We start from the raw sequence: 27242 nt of genomic DNA on the forward strand, positions 1-27242 counted from the left end.
TGGTGGTAATGAATTATCAATTGGAATTGTTTAGATGACAATTTGATAATGGATTTAGATCTTAACTGCAATTGTACTTTGAATCTCGCGCTTCCGTAGGGTTCTTAGGATTATTGAATTTGTTTTAAAGAGTAAGTGTTTAGCTATTCTTTGACTAGTTGATGCTTAGCATGTTTAGTGTTTGCAGGTTGAATAATTTTAAATTGTCCCGAACGTATGAGATAGAATTGAATGCATAGGACCATGTCTTGTTTAAAAGTGTTTGGAGTGACAATTGTCTCACTTGTGTTAATTTGAATTCAACTTTATTTTTCATTATTTTCAGAAAACAAACTTCAAACAAAAGCCTTTGTCTTTACTGTGTTTTTTTATTTGGAGTTAAACGAACTTACCTTCCCTGTGGATCGACACCTTAAATTACTACACACGAAGTTGTACTCTTGCAGTGAAGTAGTAATATTAGGGATAATTTTGTGAACTTGAGTGCATATCTATTCTGATTTAAAAAGACCTAAAATTATACATCAAGTTTTGGCGCCGTTGCCGGGGAAGGCAATAGGTTGTTTAACTTTCTGTTTTATTTTTATTTTTATTTAATCTTTTAATTTTATTTTGTAGGTACTTAATTCGTGTTCTTGCGGGTGATAGCCATCTACCACGTCTGGACTCGAAGACGAAGGAGTGTTTTATTTGTGGTAGTATCTTTCTAACTCCTTGTGTTTTTTTTAAAGTTTGCTAGTACACATTCAAGCACACACTTTTTCTAAGACTAACCCTGAAGTTGTCGAGAGTCTCGCTTTCGGTAGAATTGGTATATTTGAGGCACAATGCTCCAGTAGAATGACAGCGGTTGAGGCACAACTAGCTAATATTAGCACCCAAATGACATTGGTGGTTAAAGCAGTATCTTCCATGCAGCTGAACCCACAACCTCAAATTGTTGCAATGGTTAAATGTGGACTGTGTCAAGGTAGGCATCACACAGATCAATGTCAAATGATCCAATCCCAAGAAACAGTTGAAGATGTGAATTACATAAGCAATAACCGCCAAGGTTTTAGCCAAGGGGGTCATTTCAATAACAATCATCAGAACTGGAAGCCTCAACAACAAGGGAATTGGAACCAAGCTGGGTCAAGTAACAATGGTGGGAACCAATGGAGAAACAACTCCCAACCCCCTGGTTTTGATAAGAAACTATCACTAGAAGATCAGATAGGACAGATATTCGCTTTCCTGTCAAAGAGTCAAAAAGAGAATGATTTCTTCAAAGAGAAAACAATTGAGAAGTTTGGTCAGCTCGAGGCTTCTATGAGGAATTTGGAAATATAAATAGGGCAGCTTGCTACAGCTTCTCATACAAGAACTCCCGGCACCATTCCAAGTGATACAGTGCCCAACCCTATGGGAAATGAACATTGCAAAGCAGTCACCCTAAGAAACGAAAGAAATTTGGATTCAATGCCTTTAATGGACGACCAAGGTACTTCTGGCATCTCGCACGCATGGGCGGATGAGATGTTAGGCTTGCATTCCTCGCACGCAGGGGCGGACGAGGCATGTAAGCGAAGTCCCGTGCAGGATGCCCAACATGGTCAAGAACAGGCTGCATCCGGCAGCAAGGAACAAGGTGATGAATCTAAGTTAAATGGAAGACTTACAGCAAAAGAGAAAGACAAAAAAGGTGAATGAGACAGAACCTAAGAAGAGCAAGTTCAGTATTCCTACGACATTCCACCGCCTCCATATCCATTCACGAGAAAGAAGCGAGTGCGGCAAGAAAAGAGTTTTGAGTGGATGATGAATGTGATTAGAAAGGTGAATGTAAACATCTCATTGGTGGATCTTTTCACCAATTTCTCGAGATTCTCCAAGTTCTTCAAAGACATGATGACGAACAAGGAGAAACTTCAGGATGAGGGGATTGTGGCATTGAGCACGAATTGCTCACAACTTATATCTGGAATCATGCCAACGAAGAGAAGAGATCCAGGAGGTTGCATCATACCATGTGAAATTAGTAACATGATTTTCACAAAGTGTTTATTGGACCAAGGTTCAGGGATCTCACTGATGGCATTGAAAACTGCTCCTGCCATTAGTTTGGAGGAAAGAATGGAGCCCATTGACATCGCTCTACAATTGGCTGATCAATCCGTAGTGAAGCCCACTGGAATTGTTGAGGATGTCTTGGTTAAAATCGATAAGTTCATCATTCCCGTTGATTTTATTGTGCTCGACATGCCAGAAGATAAAGAAGTGCCAATTTTGTTTGGTAGACCATTTCTAGCAACGGGAGATGTATTGCTTGGAGCAAAGGATAACTCTGTTACATTCAGAATTAATGGTGAGCAACTGACCATCAATGTTGAGAAGGCCTATGTTGGTGGTGAAAGTGGTAAGGAAGCAAGAGAGGTGATCACACTAGAGAGTCCGAAAGTGTAGGCCGAGGATGAAGAAGGTCGAGCCAATGACTATAAAAAAGGGCGCTGATTGGGAGGCAACCCAAGTCTTTTATTGTTTTTTTTTGTTTTTGCTTTCATATATTGGGGGTTTTGTTTGCTCAGTTCTTTCCCTCAATATTTATTTTGAATTGAGCATTTTTTATTTTGTTTTTTTGTTTTTTTTGTGTAGGAGTGAAGATGAAGGTCGTATCTCTGTTGTTGGAAAAAAAGAGTCGCCCAACCCACCCACCCATGAGCTTCACAATGACAGGGGAGTATCTTTATACCCACCTTATATTTGTCTTCTACCTTGGGGACAATGTAGAATTTAAGTTTGGGGGAGGGTTGAAATTCTGCTGTGTGCGCACGTTAGTATGATTTCCTATGGATTGTTTCTGGCTCATACTTGTTGGGAGTCACTAAGTGGACTTAGCTTTTCCTGTGAACTTGTGCTATGAACTTAGTTGTCACTTACTTGCTTCTGGAGAACAAGGAGTCTTACTTGTAATTTAGGAAAGAGTAGTGTTCTTTGGTGTCCGATTTCTTGAGCTAAGGAGAGAGAACTATTTCAGTTTTGAAAAATGAGTTGACAAATCTATATGGTTAATTTGCATAATTTGAGTAGGACTTGACTATATTTTGTTGATGTCGATGCACAAAAATGATTTAGGCCTCATTGCCAAAATATCACATGCCTGACCCTACATGAACCCCTAGCGAACCAGTTTGAGCCTTATAGCCTAATTTCGTTGTTAAAATTTTGAAGTCACTATACTAGCCTACATGATATATCCTTTTGTTAGCCCTTCGTTTCAGTCGTTGTCACTAAAATTGAGGTGCTAGCACATCTTTGGGTAGTTGCTGTTGGTGGCAAGATAAAGGTCATAAGTTTAGATGCTTGTTATGTAATATCCAATTTATGCTTGAGAAATAAAGTGCAAAGTTGCTAAGTTAAAAAATAAAAATAAAAAAAGGAAAAAAAAAGAGTTAGCATGTTCATAGAGAAAAAGCCAAGGCTAAAAAAGAGAAAAAAAAGAAAAAAAAACTCAAATTAGTGCTCAAAAGAAAGAAAGAAATAGTAGCTTGATTTGTTATGTTGAAAAATCTTAAGTTTGGAGGTGGTAAGCTGTGGAAATTTCATGCTTATTTATTATGGAGCTTTGGGTGATGTTGTCCTATGGGATGTGCTAGTATTCTTTATTTTGGTGGAATGAGCTACTAACCAAATTTGATATCCCACCTTAACTAAAAAGCCCCATTACAACCACAAATAAAGACCTTTTGATTTGTGCAAAGGTATTCACATTTTGTTGAAGAGTTCTGCTTTGAATTTTGTGAAAAGACCAAAGAGATTTAAAATAGAGAATAGCCGAATGAACTTCTTTTGACGATTTAGCATCGATGGTTTGAGACACTAGAGTCATTGCTTGGACTTGGATTTGCTTGTTGGATAAATAGTTCTTAGGAAGCTAGTTTGTATTCATACTTTCATTCTAAGTCATGTTTAAAGGAGAATGTGGAGTTAGCTTAGGTAATCTCTTGACTTGTTAGAGTTTTTATGATATGAATTTGGGGATTTCATGAGTCTAGTCATGATTTGAAAACCTTTTTGCTTGATTGCTTATCTTGCTCGAGGACGAGTAAAAATTAAGTTTGTGGGTATTTGATGTAAATCAAATAATGCTAATTCTATTCAAAGATTTCTCTTGATTTTTATATGAAAATCATATATCAATTAATTATTGAAGTTTAATTATTATATATTAATTGGTATATTTTCATGTAGAGTGATTTACGTGTGGGCATAGCAAATTTTGGATGACTAAGTTGATCTTTATTTGTTTTGGCAGCAAAGTATACAAGTGGGCCTATCAACTATTTAAAAAAAAAATAAAAGAGGCCCAATTTACATGAAGCAGGCGTGACCTATTTGGAAAAGGATGAAATCAAAATAAAAAACCGCAGTAGACGCCATTTTTTTGACCATACGACACAGAGAGAAATAAAGCATTGAGCAATTGAGGAGAAGAGCTATTCTAGAGGAATTCAGCGTGAGGAAATTAAGTGAGAAGAGAAAGAAGAAAATTCCTGCCATCATCTACTTCAAATTTACTCCATGGTTTCTAGGGTTTTATCTCCATTTATCATTGTTCTTGGTTTGATTATGTTAGGCTAAGAATCTTGTGTTACTCCAAACACGTAGTATGACATTTTGATATCGTGATTTATTCTATGCTCGTTTTTATCTCATGTTCGTTATTACTACTTATTTAATTGAATGAATTTATTACTTTAGGTGCATCTTTAGTGATAATTCTGTAGTCTTGATTTAATGCCTCTTTAGCTTGAATTGAGATGGATTGTGGTGGTAATGAATTACCAATTGGAATTGTTTAGATGACAATTTGATAATGGATTTTGATCTTAATTGCAATTGTAATTTGAATCTCGCGCTTCCGTAGGGTTCTTAGGATTATTGAATTTGGTTTAAAGAGTAAGTGTTTAGCTATTCTTTGACTAGTTGATGCTTAGCATGTTTAGTGCTTGCAGGTTGAATAATTTTAAATTGTCCCGAACATATGAGATAGAATTGAATGCATAGGATTAATCTATGTCTTGTTTACAAGTGTTTGGAGTAACAATTATCTCACTTGTGTTAATTTGGATTCAACTTTATTTTTCATTATTTTCAGAAAACAAACTTCAAACAAAAGCCTTCGTCATTACTGTGTTTTTTTTATTTGGAATTAAACGAACTTACCTTCTCTGTGGATCGACACCTTAAATTACTACACACGAAACTGTACTCTTGCAGTGAAGTGGTAACACTAAACCCTAGCTCCCACAAAATTCCCTCAGCTCACATGACCGCCGCTAAATCCACCGCCATTCGCCACCTCTTCCGTCTATATGAATGTTGCATTGTCTCGTTTTACATCTACACGAGTTCTTTCCACAGGAGGAATTGATTTCGGTTGGATGGACTGATGATGCTATTGGGTGGGGCTAGTACGGTCAGGGAAGTCATAGCGTTCCCCACGACAACAACTGCCTGCCGTTGTTACTCGTGCACTTTCGATTTCTCCCTCATTTGTAAGTAGAATTTGGAAATTTTAACATTTTGAGCCCAGTTTAGGAATATTAAACACACATAATATTCTGTGGGTTATTTGAATTTACAACATAAATTGGAAGGGGTAATGACATGCAAATAAACATGCAAATAAATACAAATCTCAACCTTCTTATCTCCTTCTCCTTCTTCTTCTTTGCGGTGCCACATTTCTTCCTCGAGTTCTCATCTTTATCCTGTAAAATCTGTAGACCCACTCCACCAACCACTTAGGCCTTCCATACCCAATAATCAGACAACCCACAGTCACCGATTACCAATCCACATCCATACCCGGAAACAACAGCCTGCCAACAAAATCCATCTAAAATACCATAATTGTGATCATCTAAAAATTAATTTACCAACAAATATCTGAGAAACGTAAGGTTTCCGAGATGTGGAGCAACAGTTCCAACAAGGCCGTAGCCAGAGAGAATAAGAGCTGTGACACGGCCGTGTTTGAGGCCGCAAGACACACCAATCCAATTACAGACTGATGTGTTGTTTTGGGACCAATTGGTGGTCAAGATAGCATAAGGGTCGGAAGTGATGGAGTTTTTGAAGGAAATAAGTGCATGCTTATCAGTGGTGATAGAATTCAAGGAGAGGGCAAAGCTATGTAAAAACAAGACTGAAACGGCAAATGACAAAATAAAATTCTCCATTATATTTCTGTTTAGTTTCATTTGGTAGACGGTGTTCTTTATAATAGACTCTTTATAGTTATCATTTGATATAAAAGGAGTATGATTTTTAAAAATTTTGGTTGATATTTATTTTATTCCATTTGATTGTTAGGATTCAATTTATTTGAGTCTTTGTCAATGAAATATATATAAGCCAAAATATGCATGTGGAATTTATTAATGGGATTCTTGTAAACGTATATATGACGATGAGAAGGATACTTGTATGTCACTTTCTGTAGCTACAAAGTCACATTGTAATGTGGAAATTTATGTGTACTAACAAAATTAAGAAACAAATGAAGACGATGTGTATATATGTGTTGAGTATTCAATGGGGCAAGCGATGGTCGTCGTAGTCAAGTAAACTTATCATCACACTTCTATTTTTATCTAAAAATAATGCAAAAAAAAAAAACTATCAAATAGAAGTATTCCAATATTGCTATTATAAGTGGTGTCTATGAGTTTCTAAAAAAATAAGATAAATAGATTTCTAAAAATAAACATATTCGAGGCTTAATGCGTGGAATAAGTAGAGAGAGAAAAGATAGTTGAATATTATAATGAGAATAGATCAGACAGTTCTTTATTTTCAAATATAGAAAGTTGAGATCTTGAATAAGACAACATAAAAAGGAAAGATGGACATCTTGAATGGGAATGAGGGAGTATTGATATGGTCGCAGTACAATTCAATTGACATGACGCTTATCTTCTAATCAATACATAGAGAGTTGGGGGTAAATGGCGAACAATCTAGATGAAGGCTGAATTTTTATTAATTTTAAGTTTGAGATTTTGAAGGTTAATTTTCTTACTATTGGATCGGAATCCGATTAGTACAATGTTTACAAGTCAAATCTTATCCTATCCTTTTAATTTTTGCATTTTCTCATAAGCATAATCTTAATTTATTGTATCTTTAACAGAATGCAGTTATTAGTATTTTAAATTTTTCAATAGAATTTCACTGTCCCTCTACTGCATTATACTCCATTAGTTCAATAGCAGAGATATTTTTTTATACACAAGATTTAAGAATATTATAAAATGAATTAAATAGTGAGAACGTAAAGCAGGAAATAGATTAATACATAGAGTGACAAAAAGAGAATAAATACAATGGAGATGTGTTGTTTTTTGCTAAAGAATGTAATGATTCAATTATAATAGGACAATCCAAAAAAGAATGCAACTGAGTTACGGTAGGACGGAGAGAGTACTATTTAGTGATTATTATTTTATGCGAAATCAATATTTGAGTCTTCGTCAACACACGGTGGACTATTCTTCTTGGCAGGAGGAAATAAATTGTTGAATATATTTTGTATATGTAAAATTGGATCCTTATGGTTGAATAATATCATCGACAGATGTGTGGTGGGGAAATTAAGATTGAATATCCACCCTAATAAAGGAAATAATAATATTGACAGATCGACTTATGTGTAGTGGGGAAATTAAGATTGAATATCCACCCTAATAAAGGAAATAATAATATTGAATTCGTATATTCGATTTGGAGTTTATAAATTATAACCAGGTTTATGTGCTATATTGATATTAAAAATACATATATTGTTGCCTCATCTTACTCGCAATCGATTATGTGACACGTAATTTATGAAAACGTATTAATCGTTTCGGTATTTCATAATGGCATGGTTAGAAGTGTTTTTCAATTTTCTTCCATTTCTTTAAAATTAATCTACTTATATTTTTGATAAAAAAAATTTCTTTAATGAAATGAGATCCATAATAATTTTCTATCATTTTTTTCTTTTAATATTATTTCTATTTTACCAATTATACATTAAAATTTGCGTATTGATCCAGAACCTTTATTTTTGGAAATGTATGGAGTATTACACTTTTGACAATATGTTAGGAACACACGAGGAAGACAGATGATGGCTAAGCCGCCTCAAGTCTCAACCAACACTATGCATATGAAGTTTCCTTTTTTTGACACTTATAAGTGAAGCTTTCTAATGAATTATACACTTATAAATAGGTATGCTACATCCATGAAGATATATTTTGATGGAGCAACTAAAGTGAAGCTGATCCGTACAACTAAAGTTGAAGCAAATTAAGATAATTTATTTACACTAATTTGTAATTCAATTTTCAAATAATCGCTAACTAATTAACAATACCAAATTAAGATCAAATTTTAGCCATTAGATTAGGAGATCTAGTGGTTAAAATACTGCCACGTGCATTATATTTAATATTAAAAAATTATTAAATAAACTTAAAGGGTATATAGGTCAATTTACGCAAGTTTCTCGATTTACGTAGTTTTCTCGATTGCATACGTTCCGACGATGAACGGATAATGAAATTTTATAATTTTTATTTCAATTTTCGTATATGTTGATAAACATATTTTATATCAATAAATGCATCAAACAATCTCAACATAATGTATTTACAATATCAATAAAACTGGGTTGATATCTTCTGGTATTTGTGTTGAGATTCTCATGTCACTATGTTGATATAAATATATCGTGAAAACGATTATGTTATAACAGTTTTTACTATTTTACCATTTTGTTGATATTTTATCTACTATTTATTGAAATACGTGAATTTTAATCTTATTCACTTATTTTAAAATCTAATAGTTTAGTATTGATCTTAGTTGAGTAAAATCTAATAGTTCAGTATTGATCTTAGTTGAGGATCGGATAGTATATGCATTCTAACTTGACCGTGTCATCTATTGCCGGATGAATGAAGTATATGTACCGGTAGACTGGTAGTAGAAAAATTGAAACGTGTGGGTCCCACCTCGTCAGACCTCACGTTTCAATTTTGTTTTAAAATAATGGAAATAAATCTACCAAATTGGAGTAATATTGATCTACATGCCATCACTGCTATTATATGTGCTGTCATTCAATATATTGTACTACTATGTCGTTTATTTATCGTCGTTCCCACTTTTTTTCCCCACCACCTTTTTGTGTTGGTGTTTCCACTAACCATACTAATTTTATTCTCTATGATATTTAGCCATTTAGACAAGATACAAGGTAATCTTTACATTTTAGAAAATTTCGTTAACACATAAATCAATTTTTGGTCCCAAATATTGTTTCATTAATAAAGATTACTACTCAAGTATTATTGATACGATCATGGAAGCCGTACATCAAATATGTCAACTGCAGCTAGATTCAATTAGTAATCGCTCAATGAATATGACGTCCAAATGCTTTCCAAATGCAACCAATGTCTCCGCCTTCGAAATAGTTTTGCGTGAGTATCTTGCATACTGAGAATTCGCATGACCGGACGATTGGGAGTATGCCTTGCGGATTCCAGATAGTTCGCTCGGGTCGGGCGATTTAACGTTTTCTGAATGCCTGACCGGTGTTTTATCCGATGCCTTAATTTTTATATTTTGAAAGGGTTTATTCAATTCCTACTTTGTAGGTTGCTTAATTTTTTTCTTTAATTGAATCAAGTAGAGGTGTACATCTACCATCGATGTACACCTCTACTTTGTAGGTTGCTTAATTTCTTTCTTTAATGAAAGTTGCCTAGGGCTATCTCCATCTTTTTGGTTAAGGTCCTATGGCTTTAATCCTAGTTATTCATCATTTACACATTCTTTCATTTCCAATATTCTATCCAATTCAAATTTGAATCTAGTTTTTGTTGCTAGCTCCACCCTATATTTGTTTATTTTATGTTTATTTGGTAGATAAACACTTAGTGGTATAATCTTGGGTAAATCACATTGATCCACTCAAACGGATCCTTATCGATTATAGCTTGTTTATTGTCTCAAATGCGGTTTCAAATTTTGACTAAAGGCAATGCTATTTCCTTCACAATAAAATTGATATGTAACGAAAATATTAATGAAATCAAGTACTGGGAAACTTGTTATTCTCAAGATAATACTCTTCAGACTTTAAGATTGAACATTAAACTTCTTAAGTATGATGATTAACTTTAATTTTAAAATAATATTAGATTCTATAACTATATTTAAGCTGGTAAGAATTTTTATCCTTAAACAAAATTAGAAATTGGGAATCAAGCCATTGCCAAGGAGTAGAAATTAAACTATGGTCTATGTACTAGAAAATTTGGGGAAACGTGTGGGTCCACCTAGTCAACTCCACTTGTCACGTTTCATTTTTTTAATAATGAAAAATAAATCTACAAAATAATTGAAGTACACCATCATTACTATTATATGTGGTGTCAATTAATTCACTTATATGAATTGTATTCATTCTAAGTTGTCAACTATTTGGAGGTCTAGACGGTGAATAATTATTACTCCATTTATCCCATAAAAATACTGAACATATAATATGATACGAGAATTAGGATAAAATTAGTAAAATAAGAGCAAAAAGGAAAATAATAGTTAAAGTAGTGATAGTGGATAATGAAACTTTCATTATTATTAGTATTTTAATGGTGGTATAAGTTGTAAATAACTTGATATGTATGATAATAAATTGGGATAACTTTTTATAAATAAAAATGCCTATATTTTTATGGGACGAACATAAATGAAAAGTGCACATATTTTATAGGACGGAGGGAGTACACTACAATAGAAAGAAACACAATTTATCGACATAATTACATACGGATAGTAAACCGTCATTAATTACCAATAAATTTCTGACTTATTCTTTGACATACAATGCTTCTATGAGGTCTCGTCGAATTTACCGACGAACATTGTGATCGTAAATGACTGATAGATGTTTCCGTTGGTGAAGTATAATTATTCTTTTCAAAAATGTATTTTTAAATGGCAAAGTTAATTCACCAACAAACTAGAACTTGCTATCAGTAAATCGAAAATATGATTTTAACAAAATGTTTATAATTAATTTCCGATAATATCCGTCAGTAAAGTGTAAGGTTTTTTAATCTATGGCTAAAATGCTATTTCTAATTAGAAAATTTAATACTCTCTGTATCCCAATGTAATAGGGATCAAGGTCCGGACAAAATGATTAATCCTTTCGCCCCTAATAATTTATCAACATTTGACCTGACACGGGTTCTAAGAAATATAATAGAAAATGAGCTGAAAAAGTTGATGGAACGTGAGTCCTACTTTTATACTCATATTAGTTTTATAATTAAATGTAAGTAAGAATGAGTGAGCGGAATGTGTGGTCCATTATAAATAATTATAAAAATAAAAGGTAGCATAATTTGGGAATAGACAAAAATAAAAATAAGTGACTAATTTTCAGGGAATGAAAGAGTAGTTAACAATGAAATCATAAAAGAAAATAACTTTTATATAAGAATGGTATATATATCTATCTATCCAAAAAAACTCGAGAGGAATTAGCAAATTCAGTGGGATGGAAACAAAAACAAGTGGTTTAAAATGAATTAGCAAACTCATGACGTATAATGTAAATAATGATTTTAGTAAGATGAGGTAGCCTATTAAATTGATTAATATGAGTTAGATAAATGGATAATCGATTTTCTATCAAAACAATGAGGACTAAACTTAACTAATAGCAGGAATTTCGATCGGTTCGATTATGGATTGATCATTTACTCAATCCTACGTCGAATTAAACTACATACGAAATTAAAATTTGTAGTGAGGTGAACACGTTAATGAGAAGTAGCTTAACAATATTTAATTAAAGTGGTGAGGTGATACGTTTATTATTCCATATATCTTGCATTATTATTTAATTGCATTATTTAGCTAGATATTTAGGGATTGCATATCTTTTTCATATCTTTTGTCTTGCTCATTAAGTTAGTATCCCTATTATAAATAAGGCTATTATTATTCTCTTTAATCAATCAATGAAATAATCGTTTATCGCCTTTCTTGTTTTCTTTATCGTTTTTGGACTTCTAATCTATCTTCCGACTCGCGTTAACAATTGAAGAAAAATGACCTTGGAAAGGACATTATGTTTTTGTCTAAGCCGGATGAGATGACCAGAAGCAACCAGAAAATTGCTCAAGATTTAGTTTTCAACAAGAGTCCTCCCTCGGTGAATGAATTCACTCCCGCATTCACTACCTTCAAACGACGCAGTTTAGAGAGTTCAAAGGGTAAGATTCCCGTGAAATTGTTGGAACTGATATCCAGATATCTGAGAAACGAAAGGTTTCCGAGATGTGGAGAAACAGTTCCAGCAAGATCGTAGGTCGAGAGATTAAGAGCGATGACACGGTGGTGTTTAAGGCCGCACGACACACCAACCCAGTTACAGACTGATGTATTTTGAGACCAATTGGTGCTCAAAATAGCATAAGGGTCGGAAGTGATAGAGTTTTTGAAGGAAATAAGAGCATGCTTATCATCACGTGATGATAGAATTCAAGGAGAGGGTAAAGCTACTCAAGAACATGATTGGAAGAGCAAAGGAAAATGTAAAACCCTCCATTAATTTGCTGTTTCGTTTCCTTTGATACACTGGCTTGTTTGTAATGTAGATTCTGATCATTTATTTTAATTAACGTTTATTTCGATTCCTTTTCATTTATGAGGATTCAGTTTATTTGAATGTTCGCTTTTTCCAAATTAAACATAGATATTTTTAGAAGTAATAATACTTCCATTCTCTTAAAAATGAAAAGAATATTATTTCAATTTGAATCCTATCTCAGTAAAATGAAAACTTTCAATTTTAGGATTTTTTTAGTTGGAGATTATTTTGGTTGGAGAGAATTGGCTATGACTAATTATCACATGATTATCCATTTAAGGTTTAGTCATGAGATTCAATATTATGAACCAAACATTAATTGAAGATACAATCCAGTAAACCGAACAAACCCCCGTTTTCAAGTTAGATTAGTGCTTGAGAAGATATGATTTAAAGATATGTAGGATGTTGAAAAATATGTCTGCAGCACATGGTATTGTAGAAATTTATATGTACCGACAAAATGTGTGATAAAACAAAGAGATGTGAAAACAAACTAAAAGTATCACACTTCTATTTTTATTTTAAAATAATGCAAAAAAATTCTATCAAATAGAAAAGTATTCCAGTATTGCTATTATATGTGGTGTCTATGAATTTCTAAAAAATAAGATAAATAGATTTCTAAAGATAAACATATTCGAGGCTTAATTTGTGGAGTACTAAAGATAACATGGACTGAAAATAGGAAAGGTTAAAAAACAAATGTAAACAATTTCCAGACTGTCATGATGTCTATGCATTGTATTATGCGATAAACGGCAATATGAGTCGTCGTCTTCGTCAACTCAACTTGTGCCACTTGTATGTATGTTTTACTAATGCAAGCAAATATACAAGATAGCTATTGTATGTGGTGTCAATTATATTCACAAAAATGAAGATAAACATATTTAGGAGATTTTACATATAATATACTGAAAATATATAAATGCAACTTAATATAATACTTCCTCCGTCCCACTTAAGGTGTCCCATTTTTTAGTGGCACGGGATTTTAGGATGAATTGTTAGGTGAAATAAGTAGACAGAAAAAAGATAGTTCAGTATTTTAATGAGAATAGATCAGACAGTGATTTATTTTCAAATATTGAAAGTGGAGATCTTGAATGAGACAAACTAAGAAGGAAAGATGTACATTTTGAATGGGACAGAGGGAGTATTGATATGGTCGCAGTAGAATTCAATTGGCATGACGCTTATCTTCTAATCAATACATAGAGAGTTGGGGGTAGATGGCGAACAATCTAGATGAAGGTTGAATTTTTCTAATTTTAAGTTTGAGATTTTGAAGGTTAATTTTCTTACTATTGGATCGGAATCCGATTAGTACAATGTTTACAAGTCAAATCTTATCCCATCCTTTTAATTTTTGCATTTTCTCACAAGCATAATCTTAATTTATTGTATCTTTAACAGAATGCAGTTATTAGTATTTTAAATTTTTCAATAGAATTTCACTGTTCCTCTACTGCATTATACTCTATTAGTTCAATAGTAGAGATATTTTTTTAGACACGAGATTTAAGAAAATTATAAAATGAATTAACAGGGAGAATGTAAAGTAGGAAATAGATTAATACATAGAGTATAGAGTGATAAAAAGAGAATAAATACAATGGAGATGTGTTGTTTTTTGCTAAAGAATGTAATGATTCAATTATAATAGTGTGAGAAATTGTGGACTTTAATTTGAGCTTGCTATTTAAATCAGTTGGGCTGGTTTTAATTGATGGCCCAATCTGAGTTTTGCCCAATACTTAAATGGATGCTCCGATGGCTGCCACGTATGCCATCTCACACGGATTAAGAAGGTTGTTGAGCAGAAGATGCTTTTACAAAGAGAGGTTATAAAGAAAAAATGCATTAAAAGAAAATTCAATTATCATGACGGGTCGTGAATAATTGTCATAGTTTTGTTAAAAATAAGTTCGGAGCTTTTCTAAATAAAAGCCATAATGTAGTAATAACAAATACTCCATATTTTGATCAAAGTATTCATGTGATGGAAGTTGCATCTAGGGGTGGCAAATCGTGCGTGTCGGGTCGTTATCGTGTCGACACGATAACGACACGAACACGATAACAACAAACACGAACACGACCCATTAAGAAAACCTCAAACACGAACACGAACACGACACGAAATCCTCAGACACGAACACGACACGAACACGACACGAACCCATTAACGACACGAACCAATTCGGGTCAACACGACACGATAACAACACGTACACGAGATGACACGATAACGACCCGATAACAACACGACCTGATAACGGTTAATCCTATTAAAAATGAAAATAATAAGAATTAATAATATTAAAATATTATTTGTTAACGGATAACACGAACACGACACGAACACGACACGAACACGTATTGTTAACGGATAACACGAACCCGACACGAACACGACACGAACACGACACGAAATTTTCGTGTCCTTAACGGGTCGACCCGATAAGGACACGAACCCAATAAGCTCCGACCCAAACCCATTATTTTCGTGCCGGTTCGTGTCGTGTTATCGTGTCGTGTCAAAAATTGCCAACCCTAGTTGCATCTTTATATTCTATTTCTGGTACTGTCATTTCTTCAAACATCTGTTGTGCACCCTCCTTCAAATTATAAACGCACAATTAAAAATATTTCGTTTATTAGAAGGCCACACAGGCAATAGTACATGGCTTATTGAGAGGGAAAAAAACAAGTTGGAAGAAGTTGATGAAAAAAACCCTCAATCTTAATCTAATTTCACACACAAACACAACAATAAACAAGCAAAAGCAAAGGCATGCTATGATATTACTGATCAGGAAGAGGCTGGTATTTTTCGACAGTGAATTTGAAGCCGTAATTATTGACGCCAGTGAAAACACCATCAATCTGTTCAGTCTGCGTGATTTTCCCATCGGTGGAGCTCCTATCCCGCTGAGTATAGGAAAAGGGAACATCGCAGGTTCCCCTCGTCCCCACATAATGAACCACCGCTGAACTCTTCGCCGGCACCGGAACCGAACCCCTCGCCGAAACCTCAATCGTCTTGGTCGTCTTGTCGTTCCACTCCATCTCCGTACTTATCTCAGCCGACATCTCAATTCCCGCCTCCCCAATCCCGGGTATCCCCGCCGTCATAGTGTGAGTCACCCCCGCAGTTAAAGACACGCTGCGGGTGAAATAGTAAGACGAAGTGTCTTTATACTTCAATGAGACCGCGATCGACCCCGCCTCGTCCGCGTAGTTGTCGACAGTGGTGGTCCCGGCCAAATAAGGCGTCTCCCCGTATATCCTGGCGTCCTCCATCCGATACGTCACGTTGTAGATCTTCCTCTCCATCACCAGCTCCTGCACTTGCAATCTCGCCTCGCTCGTGATGTTGCTCACCCCCGCGTTAAGGCAACTTTCCATCCCGTCCTCCGTCAGGCGCTTGCAGAAAAGGCCGTTGCCAGCGCTTCTCAGCGCGATCGTGTTTTCGTTGATTTTGACCGGCCAGAAGAGAGTGCTTTTGTTGTTGGCCGTGACGTCGTCGGAATCCACGTAAATCCAATTAGAGGCCCACCGCCAGTACAAACCCCAGAGATCAGACTTTATCCGGACGTGGCCGTCGCGCATCAGTGAGACTTCATTGCCTGATAAGATGTCGTTTGGATCGTCGATTCCGAACTGGAGGTACTTGAACCCATTATGTCCAAGTGCCTTGAGGTATTTCCCGTTGTCTCCTAAAAATGCCACGTGTTTCGGCAGTTTGACCAATGTGTCCCAGTCCACAAACCCTAGAGGCGCGCCCACGCTGTTTTTGTCCACGTAGAAACCCCCCGTGGAGTTGTTCAGCATCACGCGCCAACCGGTCTGGACGTGAGTCAAGTAGACCACATTGTCCGATTGCTGGACGGGCTCGAAGAGCGTGCAGGACGCCTTCGTGGTATCCTCTTCAGGCTTGTTTGATACCGCCACGATGGAGTCATCACTTGCGTTTTTTTGCCAATATCTGTTTTTATGAGAAAATCGGAGATGAACGCGTTCGTTATTGGTTTTTGATCGTTCAACTTCGATCTTGACGAGCTCGCTGAACTTGTCGTTTTCTCCATCAACAACAGACCCATCGTCTTTGCGGTATACATAAGTGTTTGTACCGGCTTTTGGGACGTTAAACACAACAAGTCTTGGAAGAGAAGTGGTTGCCATTTTCTCCAACTTCTGCAAAATAAACACCCACAATTTTATACAATCAAGTAGTCTGTCCATGATTAAATGGCCGGTTTTTTCTATTTTCAGGTGTCCGCTATCCGCCATTAAATGATTTATTTACTTTTTCCCATGTATAGTAAGTTGATCTTACACTCCACTAATTCATTACTCTCATGTTATATTATAAAACTATATAATAAAAATAGGACAAAAATTCCACTGTTTTATCTCATCCACTTTCTTTCACATGGTCGAGATATTTTTAAGGCCTACGACGAATCAAAGTGAGTCCTTTAATTGTGGGCGGAGGGACTATTATTATTTTCAGTATCAGTATTGGTACTTCTATAAAGATCAGTACTATATCGATTTATTTACAATTTGTGACAGCATGATCACCACTTTTTAATGTCTAATCTTTATTGACACATATTCATAAGGTAAAATCTCAACCATAATGTATCAGTTACTTTTATTATAACACATGTCACACTTTGAGTAGAGTAAGTACTTTATGGGCATAAACTAAATACTCATTCTATCACTAGGGTTGTGATTCATTGCTAACTTTATTAAATTGTTAACTCTGATAACTCGTCAATACAGTGTATTAAAAATATCAACACGATGACATTGAAATGTCACATAAACTTAGTTAATATTTTACTCCCTCCGTTCCGAGGTAGTTGAGTCATTTCATTTTCTGCACTCGTTTTAAAAAAATGATAATAAATAGTTAAAGTGGTGATAAAATAAAGTAAGAGAGAGAATAATGTAGATAAGACTTTTATCTACATTATTTTGTCACCTGCTTTACTCTCTTTCCATTTTAACTATTTATTATCATTTTTTCAAAAGGAGTGCAGAAAATGAAATGACTCAACTACAGCGGAACGGAGGGAGTAATACACAATGTTTACAATTATATTTAAAATGTCAACACAAATTTGTGTTAACTTTTTAATGTGATCGTGTTGACATTTTTAATACACTGCGTTAATAAGTTAGCAAGTTAGCAATTTAAAAAAAGTTAGCATTATAACACACCCCTTATATATGTAAGTATAAGTGTAGTAGTGTGTAACAGAGAGGAGTTTTACAAAATTGTTGGAAATATATGGCCAAAATGGGTGCTAGGTTTTTGGTACAATTTAAGTATGTATGAAATTAAAATAAACACATTATGTTTGAAACTCAAAGAAGAATGGAAGACAAATACCCCTTCATAAACTAATATCTACCAAAGAAACAAAGTAGTATAAACTAGGAACTTAAATAAAATGAAAGGGGGATCGATGATTACCTAAATTTAGAAAAGAGGAATTGATTGTCTTGCTCTCAAGGTTTATGAGTAATGTTGTGATTTCCTTGACGTGGGACGACTCTATTTATAGATAAGTTGGAAGTGTATAATTATTTCTCAAGCTCGTTATTTAAATTGCGACTGGCCCCACCAATAAAATTGTTGAATCACGTGTTTATTAAACTTCGGCTCAATTATTTAATGTACTCCCTCCATTCAAAAAATATTGTTCCACTGTCAAAGTTCATAATATTATTTATGAGTATCTTGTTTTTCTCTATCCTAGTTAACTATATCATTTACAATTAAGACTATTTTTTTTGACAAATATAGTAAAATTATTAACGGTAGATGACAACGCGAATCAATTTATCAATACATACGACAAACTAAGAAGGAATACAAGAATTTTATCTGATTGACAAGTGAATTAATAATACGTGTGGTTGAATAGTACAAGAATTTAATCTGATTAACACTCTAGACCCCATACAATACATGAATTTAATTGACTACTCAATTATGCGTTGACACGTGAGTTTGAGACTATGTTTAAAACACTATCAACAATTATATGAATACAGAAACAAAAGCAAGAAATAGAGAAATGATTGTTATTTCACAAGGTTTAAAACACTATGCATAATTATAGGAATTCAAAATCCATATTCGGTTTGTCTCTCGTAATATGATACGGAAAAGATTTACTTAATCTAACACTCAGTAATTTAAAAGATTTACAAGTATTAATAAAAAAAAATACAATGATATCTAGCTAGGGTAATCCTTATTACTAGACGAAATCATGACAAAAGAGAAAAATAAAATAATCAGCTAATAGAGAGACTTCAAGAACAATACCTAGTCATACCAACCAATCAAATTGAATGCTCATGAAATGAAATACACGTGCTTTCGACAGTCCTTTTTGTTCAAGCTGGCATGTTGTGGACTTTATATAAAAAATAACTATGCCCACCGACCCCACCAAAATAACTCAAAAAATACACTAGTTTTACCATTTTGAGTTATCCCCCAAAATTAGACCAAATCTAAATGTAGAACGTTTTCAATAAATTAAATAGTGACCCTACACATCATTTTAATATGGATCCCACAATTGACTAACACTAATTTTACTACATTTTTTCTCTCTCTTACTTTTTTCATGACTCTCAGAGCATCCACAATGGCGACGGCCCGGCGGACATCCGACCGGCGTGCCAGAGGTTCGCGCGGGACGTCCGCCATTAGGCAGAAGACACACGGATACACGACGAACGTCCCGATTTTTTATTTTTTTTAAAAAACTCTATATATACGGCTCGTTGAACTTCATTTCATTCACACCTCTTGTTTGAACGAGTTTCTCTCTCTGTCTCTCTACATACTTTTCTTTTGAAGATAAATGGAGCACCACGATAGTGATTCCCCCGTTACGAGCTAGTCACAAGCGTCGACTTTTCCGTTGGCGGAAGTGCACAGATGTCCGGGATAATGCTCGGAATGGCGTTCATGATGCCCCAACCCCAAATGGCGGGAATGATGCCCGGGTACTACAATATGAGTGTCGGGATAACCCAAATGCCTGGGAAGATGCCCCAAATTCCTGGGATGATGCAGGGCTCGCCTCTCGCTGCAGGGGGAGTAGGCAGGGTGTCCCTCAATCACCTGGGGACAATGTCTATCGCCCCTACATGGATTTATTGTTGGCGGACAACCCCCGAGTACTCCTCTGGATACTCGGTTCACTGGCATTGAGAATTTCTCTTTTGAGGAGTTGGAGCTATCTCTGCTCAGGGATTCTTCCACTGAGATGCCAACGGTGGTAGGAGGAGGGGGAGGCAAGGGAAGCGGGGCAGGGGACGGGGCACTACCTCGCCTGTGGAGAACGAGGCGTGGGGCGGGGGCCGATGAGGAGGGGGACGGATCCTGTGGGAGAAAGAGGACCGTCTGGAGAATAGGGGAGTGCGTCGCACTGGTGAAGGCCTGAATCAGTGTAGTCGAGGATCCCTACATCGGGGCTAACCTGCATATCGACAGGACGTGGTGGTGCATTAGCCAAAGCTACCTCCAATTCAAACCGCCAGGTGGGAAGCCTCACATTGGAGAGCAATGCCGAAAACAGTGGGAGCAGCTCAGCCGATTTGTCGGCATCTACACAAACAATCTTCGCACGACAACCAGCGGCATGTCTGCCGATGATGTGAAGCTTCTGTCTCACTAGCAATACATCGACCATGAATTGGGCTTTGAGGAATCCAAATATTGGAAGGTCTATCTTGTGGTGCAGACTTCAGCCAAGTTTAGTTCAGGTGTTAAAGCTGGCTATCCGAAGCGGACGAAGAACAACACTTCCGGGGAGTACAGTAGCAGTGCTGGTTCCCACGAACTCCCCCCGCCAAGGAAGAGTTCCCTACACCTCAATCGTCGGCCCGCCGTCGTCGCCAGGTTAGGCAAAAGTCCGCGGCACGGATGGCTAGGGGAAGCGCCAGCGGGTCTGCCGAGGTCCAATCGGCAGCTCCATCCCAAATCAATCCCGAGCTCCCTTACTTGCCCGCATCACGCAGCATGAATCCCTGTTACTTATAATGGAGCAGTGGCGGACAACGACCGACCGCGTGTATAGGTCGATGCTGAAGGATGTCGTCAATAGTATTCGGCGCGATTTGGGGATGGGAGACATGGAAGAGAGTGGCGACGAAGGGACTGGCGGCGGGACGACGAGGAATGAGACGGGGGCCGCATTTGTCGAAGCTGGAGGTTGTTTTAATAACTATGTATTTTTTTTAATAATTATGTTTATTTTTTTAATCATTATGTATGTTTTTTAAATAAAGTGATTGCATTTTCTTCGTATTCGTGTCGAAATTTTAATTTCGTAAATTGTTTAATTTGGTGAATTTGTGAATTTTTGTTATTGTGGATGTCCTTCGGGATGTCCACCACTGTGCAGTGGGATGTCCTTATGACTAGCAGGAGGCGTTTTTGGAATGTCTGTTGGGATATCCGTCGGGACATCTGCACCACTGTGGCACCAATTATAAGAATACAGAAACAAAGGCAAAAAAGAGTGAAATGATTGTTATTTCACAAGGTTTAAAACACTATGCATAATTATAGGAATTCAAAATCCATATTCGGTTTGTCTCTCTCAATATGATACGGAAAAGATTTACATAATCTAACACTCTGTAATTTACAAGATTTACAAGTATTAATAAAAAAAAATACAATGATATCTAGCTAGGGTAATCCTTATTACTGGACGAAATGATGACAAAAGAGAAAAATATCATAATCAGCTAATAGAGAGACTTCAAGAACAATAACTAGTCATATAAACCAATCAAATTTAATGCTCATGAAACGAAATACCCATGCTTTCGAGAGTACATTTTGTTCAAGCTGGCATGTTGTGGACTTTATATAAAAAATAAGAGTGATATTATATGATAAGAGTGATATTATATGGCTGGCTATAAAGAGTTAATTTAGTCCATTTACATATAAAAAAATTGGAATTACCGATATAACCTTATATGCGTGTGAATGAACTTGTGAGTTGGTACTTATCTTTGAATTCCATTATGTAAAACACATTAATATCACGAATTACTGTATACGTTGAGCAACAATAAAAAGTGACAGTAGTAATAAGTTGAGCAAAAACTACGAAAGAGCAGCAGTAACATGTTGAGTAACAAATAATGAAAAGGATATAAAAATAAAATCAAGTAGTATTAAACCAAAAATTTGAAAAAAAATCGATTTTTTTTGCTATTTAATAAATTTATGGCTGGCCATAATATGGCCGCTTAGCTTTATTCAAAAAATAACTAGGCATACTGACCCCACAAAAATAACTCAAAAAAATACACTAGTTTTATCATTTTGAGTTATCCCCTAAAATTAGACCAAGTATAAATGTGGAACGTTTTCAATAAATTAAATAGTGACCCTACACATCATTTTAATATGGATCCCACAATTCATTAACACTCATTTCACTACATTTTCTATCTCTCTTACTTTTTCACGTCTCCCTGAGCATCCACAACGGCAGCCGTCCCGACGGACATCCGACCGGCGTGCCAGATGTTCGCGCGGGACGTCCACCATTAGGCATCAGACACACACGGATACAGACGTCCGTTGTGGACACCGGAGTTTTGCAGCGTTCCGGGAAGTCCGCCATTGCGTTGACACGACGGACGTCCCGGCGGACGTCCCGATTTTTTATTTTTTTTAAAAAACTATATATATACGGCTCGTTGAACTTCATTTCGTTCACACCACTTGTTTTAACGAGTTTCTCTCTTTGTCTCTCTACATACTTACTTTTCTTTTGAAGATAAATGGAGCACCATGATAGTGATTCGCCCGTTACGAGCCAGTCACAAGCGCCGACTTTTCCAGTTGGTGGAAGTGCACAAATGTCCGGGATGATACCCGGAATGGCGCTGATGATGCCCCAACCCCAAATGGCGGGGATGATGCCCGGGTACTACAATATGTACCCCTTGGTGTGGGATGATGCCCCAAATGCCTGGGATGAGTGTTGGGATGACCCAAATGCCCGGGATGATGCCCCAAATGCCTGGGATGATGATGCCAGCGATGATGCAGGGCTTGCCTCCTGCTGTAGGGGGGAGTAGGCAGGGTGTCCCCCAATCACAAGGGGACAATGTCTATCGCCCTTACATGGATTTATTGTCGGCGGACAACCCCCCGAGTACTCCTCTGGATACACAGTTTACTGGCATTGAGACTTTCTCTTTTGAGAAGTTGGGCCTATTTCCGCTCAGGGATTCTCCCACTGAGATGCCAACGGCGGCATGGAGGAGGGGCAGGGGACGGGGCACTACCTCGCCTGCGGAGAACGAGGGTGGGGCGGGGGCTGATGAGGAGGGGGGGATCCGGCGGGAGAAAGAGGACCGTCTAGAGCATAGGGGAATGCGTCGCCCTGGCGAAAGCCTAGATCAGTGTAGTTGAGGATCCCTACGTCAGGGCTAACCAGCATATCGACAGGATGTGGTGGCGCATTAGCCAAAACTACCTCCAATTCAAACAGCCAGGTGGGAAGCCTCACATTGGAGAGCCATGCCGAAAACAGTGGGAGCGGCAGAGGAGGCAGCTCAGCCGATTTGCCGGCATCTACACAAACAATCTCCGCACGACAACCAGCGACATGTCTGCCGATGATGTGAAGCTTCTGTCTCACCAGCATTACATCGACCATGAATTGGGCTTTGACGAATTCAAATATTTTGAAGGTCTATTTTGTGGTGCAGACTTCCGCCAAATTTAGTTCGTGTGTTGAAGCTAGCTGGCCGAAGCGGATGAAGATCAACGCTTCCGGGGAGTACAGTAGCAGTGTTGGTTCCCACGAACTCCCCCCCGCCAAGGCAGAGTTCCCGACACCTCAATCGTCGGCCCGTCGCCATCGCCCGGTTGGGAAAAAGTCCACGGCGCAGATGGCTAGGGGCAGCGCCAACGGGTCTGCCGAGGTGCAATCGGCAGCTCCTTCCCAGATCAATCCCGAGTTCTCTTACTCACCCGCATTACACAACATGAATCCCTGTTACTTACAATGGAGCAGTGGCGGACAATGACCGACCGCGTGTATAGGTCGATGCTGAAGGATGTCGTCAATAGTATTCGGCGCGAGTTGGGGATGGGAGATATGGAAGAGAGTGGCGGTGAAGGGACTGGCGGCAGGGACGACGAGGAATGAGACGATGGCCACATTTGTCGAAGCAGGAGGTTGTTTTAATAACTATGTATTTTTTTAATAATTATATTTTTTAAAAAGTATTATTTTTTTAAAATAAAGTGGTTGCATTTTCTCCGTATTCGTGTCGAAATTTTAATTCCATAAATTGTTTAATTCAGTAAATTGTTTATTTTGGTGAATTTGTGAATTTTATTATTGTGGATGTTCGTCGGGATGTCCTTGGGGATGTCCACCATTGTGCAGTGGGATGTCCTTATGACGTGGCAGAAGGTGTTTTTGGAAAGTCCGTCGAGATATCCATCGGGACATTCGCACCACTATGGCACCAATTATAAGATTACAGAACAAAAGCAAGAAAGAGAGAAATGATTGTTATTTCACAAGGTTTAAAACACTATGCATAATTATAGGAATTCAAAATCCCTATTAGGTTTGTCTCTCTTAATATGATACGGAAAAGATTTACTTAATCTAACACTCAGTAATTTAGAGCGTCCACTATAACGTGGACGCGGCTATAGCCGCGTTTGGGGCGGAAGCGGGGCGGCTTATAGTGGGAAGGGTGTCCGCCGTGGGGGTGGACGCGGCGGGTGGGGGGAGGGGCGGCGGACGCGCGATCGCCGACTCCGGGGCGAGGACGCGGCTGAGGGTGGCTGGAGAGAGAAGGAGTGGGGCTATAGCCGCGGCTGTCTATTGCTATAGCCGCGGCTGACGCGGCGGCGCGGCGGTTCGATTCGGGGGCGGCGGTGGGAGGGGGCTGTCCGCCCCTATAGTGGACACTCTTACAAGATTTACAAGTATTAATAAAAATATACAATGATATCTAGCTAGGGTAATCCTTATTACTAGACGAAATCATGACAAAAGATAAAAATATTAAAATCAGCTAATAGAGAGACTTCAAGAACAATAACTAGTCATACCAACCCTTCAAATTGAATGCTCATGAAATGAAATACACGTGCTTTCGACAGTACTTTTTGTTCAAGCTGGCATGTTGTGGACTTCATATAAAAAATATCTAGGCATACTGACCCCACAAAAATAACTCAAAAAATACACTGGTTTTACCATTTTGAGTTATTCCCCAAAATTAGACCAAGTCTAAATGTGGAACGTTTTCAATTATTTAAATAGTGACCCTACACGTCATTTTAGTATGGATACCACAATTCACTAACACTCATTTCACTACATTTTCCATCTCTCTTACTTTTTTCACGTCTCCGTGAGAATCCACAACGACTGTCGTCCCGACGAACATCCCATCGGCGTGCCGGACGTTCACGCGGGACGTCCGCCATTAGGCAGTAGGCACACGGATTCAGACGTCTGCTACGGACACCGGAGTTCTGCATTGTTCCGGGGACGTCCGCCATTGTGTTGACGACGGACGTCCGCCGGCACACGGATTCAGACGTCCGCTATGGACACCGGAGTTCTGCATTGTTCCGGGGACGTCCGCCATTGTGTTGACACGACGGACGTTCCGGCGGACGTCCCAATTTTTTATTTTATATTTTTTAAAAACCCTATATATACTGCTCGTTGAACTTCATTTCATTCACACCACTTGTTTTAACGAGTTTTTCTCTCTCTACATACTTTTGTTTTGAAGATAAATGGAGCACCACAATAGTGATTCCCCCGTTATGAGTGACTCACAAGCACCGACTTTTCCCGTTGGCAGAAATGCACAGATGTCCGGGATAATACCGGGAATTGCGCTGATGATGCCCCAACCCCAAATGGCGGGGATGATGCCTGGGTGTGTGATGATGTCTCAAATGCCTGTGATGAGTGCCGGGATGAACCAAATGCCCGTGATGATGCCCCAAATGCCCGGGATGATGATGCCCGAGATGATGCAGGGCTCGCCTGCCGCTGCAGGAGGTAGGCAGGGTGTACCCCAATCACATGGGGACAATGTCTATCGCCCCTACATGGATTTATTGTCAGCGGCCCGAGTACTCCTTTGGATACTCAGTTCACTGGCACTGAGGCTTTCTCTTTTGAGGAGTTGGAGCTAGCTCAGGGATTCTCCCACTGAGATGCCAACGACAGCAGGGAGGAGGCGCAGGGGACGGGGCACGACCTCGCCTGCGAGGAACGAGGGTGGGGCGGGGGCCGATGAGAAGGGGGAGGGATCCGGCAGGAGAAAGAGGACAGTCTGAAGCATAGGGGAGTGCGTCGCCAAGGCAGAGTTCCCGACACCTCAATCGTCGGCCCGCCGCCGTATCCCCGTTGGGCAAAAGTCCGCGACGCGGATGGCTATTCGAAGCGCCAGCGGGTCTGCCGAGGTCCAATCCACAGCTTCTTCCCAAATCGATCCCGAGCTCTCTTACTCGCCCGCATCACGCAACATGAATCCCTGTTAGTTACAATGGAGCAGTGGCAGACAACGACCTGCCGCGTGTACATGTCAATGCTGAAGGATGTCATCAATAGTATGCGGCGCAATTTGGGGATGTGAGACATGGAAGACAGTGGCGACGAGGAGTGAGACGGGGGCCTCATTTGTCGAAGCTGGAGGTTGTTTTTTTAACTATGTACTTTTTTAATAATTATGTATGTTTTTTTAAATAAAGTGGTTGCATTTTCTCCGTATTCGTGTCGAAATTTTAATTCCGTAATTTGTTTAATTTAATGAATTTGTGAATTTTTATTATTGTGGATGTCCGCCGTTGTGCAGTGGGATGTCCTTATGACGTGACATGGGGTGTTTTTGGAAAGTCCGTCGGAATGTCCGTCGGGACATCTGCACTACTGTGGCACCAATTATAAGAATACATAAACAAAAGCAAGAAAGAGAGAAATGATTGTTATTTCACAAGGTTTAAAACACTATGCATAATTATAGGAATTCAAAATCCATATTCGGTTTGTCTCTGTTAATATGATACGGAAAAGATTTACATAATCTAACACTCAGTAATTTATAAGATTTACAAGTATTAATAAAAAAAATACAATGATATCTAGCTAGGGTAATCCTTATTACTAGACGAAATGATGAAAAAAGAGAAAAATATCATAATCAGCTAATAGAGAGACTTCAAGAACAATAACTAGTCATACCAACCAATCAAATTGAATGCTCATGAAATGAAATACACATACTTTTGACGGTACTTTTTGTTCAAGCTGCCATGTTGTGGACTTTATATAAAAAATAGAGGAAAAAGTCCACGAACTTTGCCAAAGTATCATTTTAGGTTCGTGAACTTTGAAAATATTATTTTAGGTCCGTTAACTATAAGTTAATATCATTTGAGATATTCTGAACATTGTCCGGACATAAA

The 27242-nt window shown here is 37.8% G+C and overlaps 2 protein-coding genes across 2 annotated transcripts; one reads left to right on the forward strand and one right to left on the reverse strand.

Moving 5' to 3' along the window:
• Positions 1 to 1800: 1800 nt before the first annotated feature.
• On the forward strand, positions 1801 to 2445 carry LOC121781326. The gene has a single exon (XM_042179072.1). It carries the CDS (start codon positions 1801 to 1803, stop codon positions 2443 to 2445), a length of 645 nt encoding a protein of 214 aa, XP_042035006.1.
• A 12906-nt stretch (positions 2446 to 15351) lies between these two features.
• On the reverse strand, positions 15352 to 18290 carry LOC121782963. The gene is made up of 2 exons (XM_042180978.1): positions 18204 to 18290; positions 15352 to 16909 (listed from the first exon to the last, which is right to left on the reverse strand). The coding sequence occupies exon 2, from the start codon at positions 16895 to 16897 to the stop codon at positions 15518 to 15520; it is 1380 nt and encodes a 459-aa protein (XP_042036912.1). The 5' UTR covers positions 16898 to 16909; positions 18204 to 18290; the 3' UTR covers positions 15352 to 15517.
• Positions 18291 to 27242: the final 8952 nt, after the last annotated feature.

This window comes from Salvia splendens, chromosome 20, assembly GCF_004379255.2.
Source record: "Salvia splendens isolate huo1 chromosome 20, SspV2, whole genome shotgun sequence".
In the NCBI taxonomy this organism is placed as follows: Eukaryota; Viridiplantae; Streptophyta; class Magnoliopsida; order Lamiales; family Lamiaceae; genus Salvia; species Salvia splendens.

What these genes read in the sequence shown, in the direction of transcription:
- LOC121781326 (XM_042179072.1), top strand. Translation starts at nt 1,801, where the DNA reads ATGAATGTGATTAGAAAGGTGAATGTAAACATCTCATTGGTGGATCTT.
- LOC121782963 (XM_042180978.1), bottom strand. Translation starts at nt 16,897, where the DNA reads ATGGCAACCACTTCTCTTCCAAGACTTGTTGTGTTTAACGTCCCAAAA.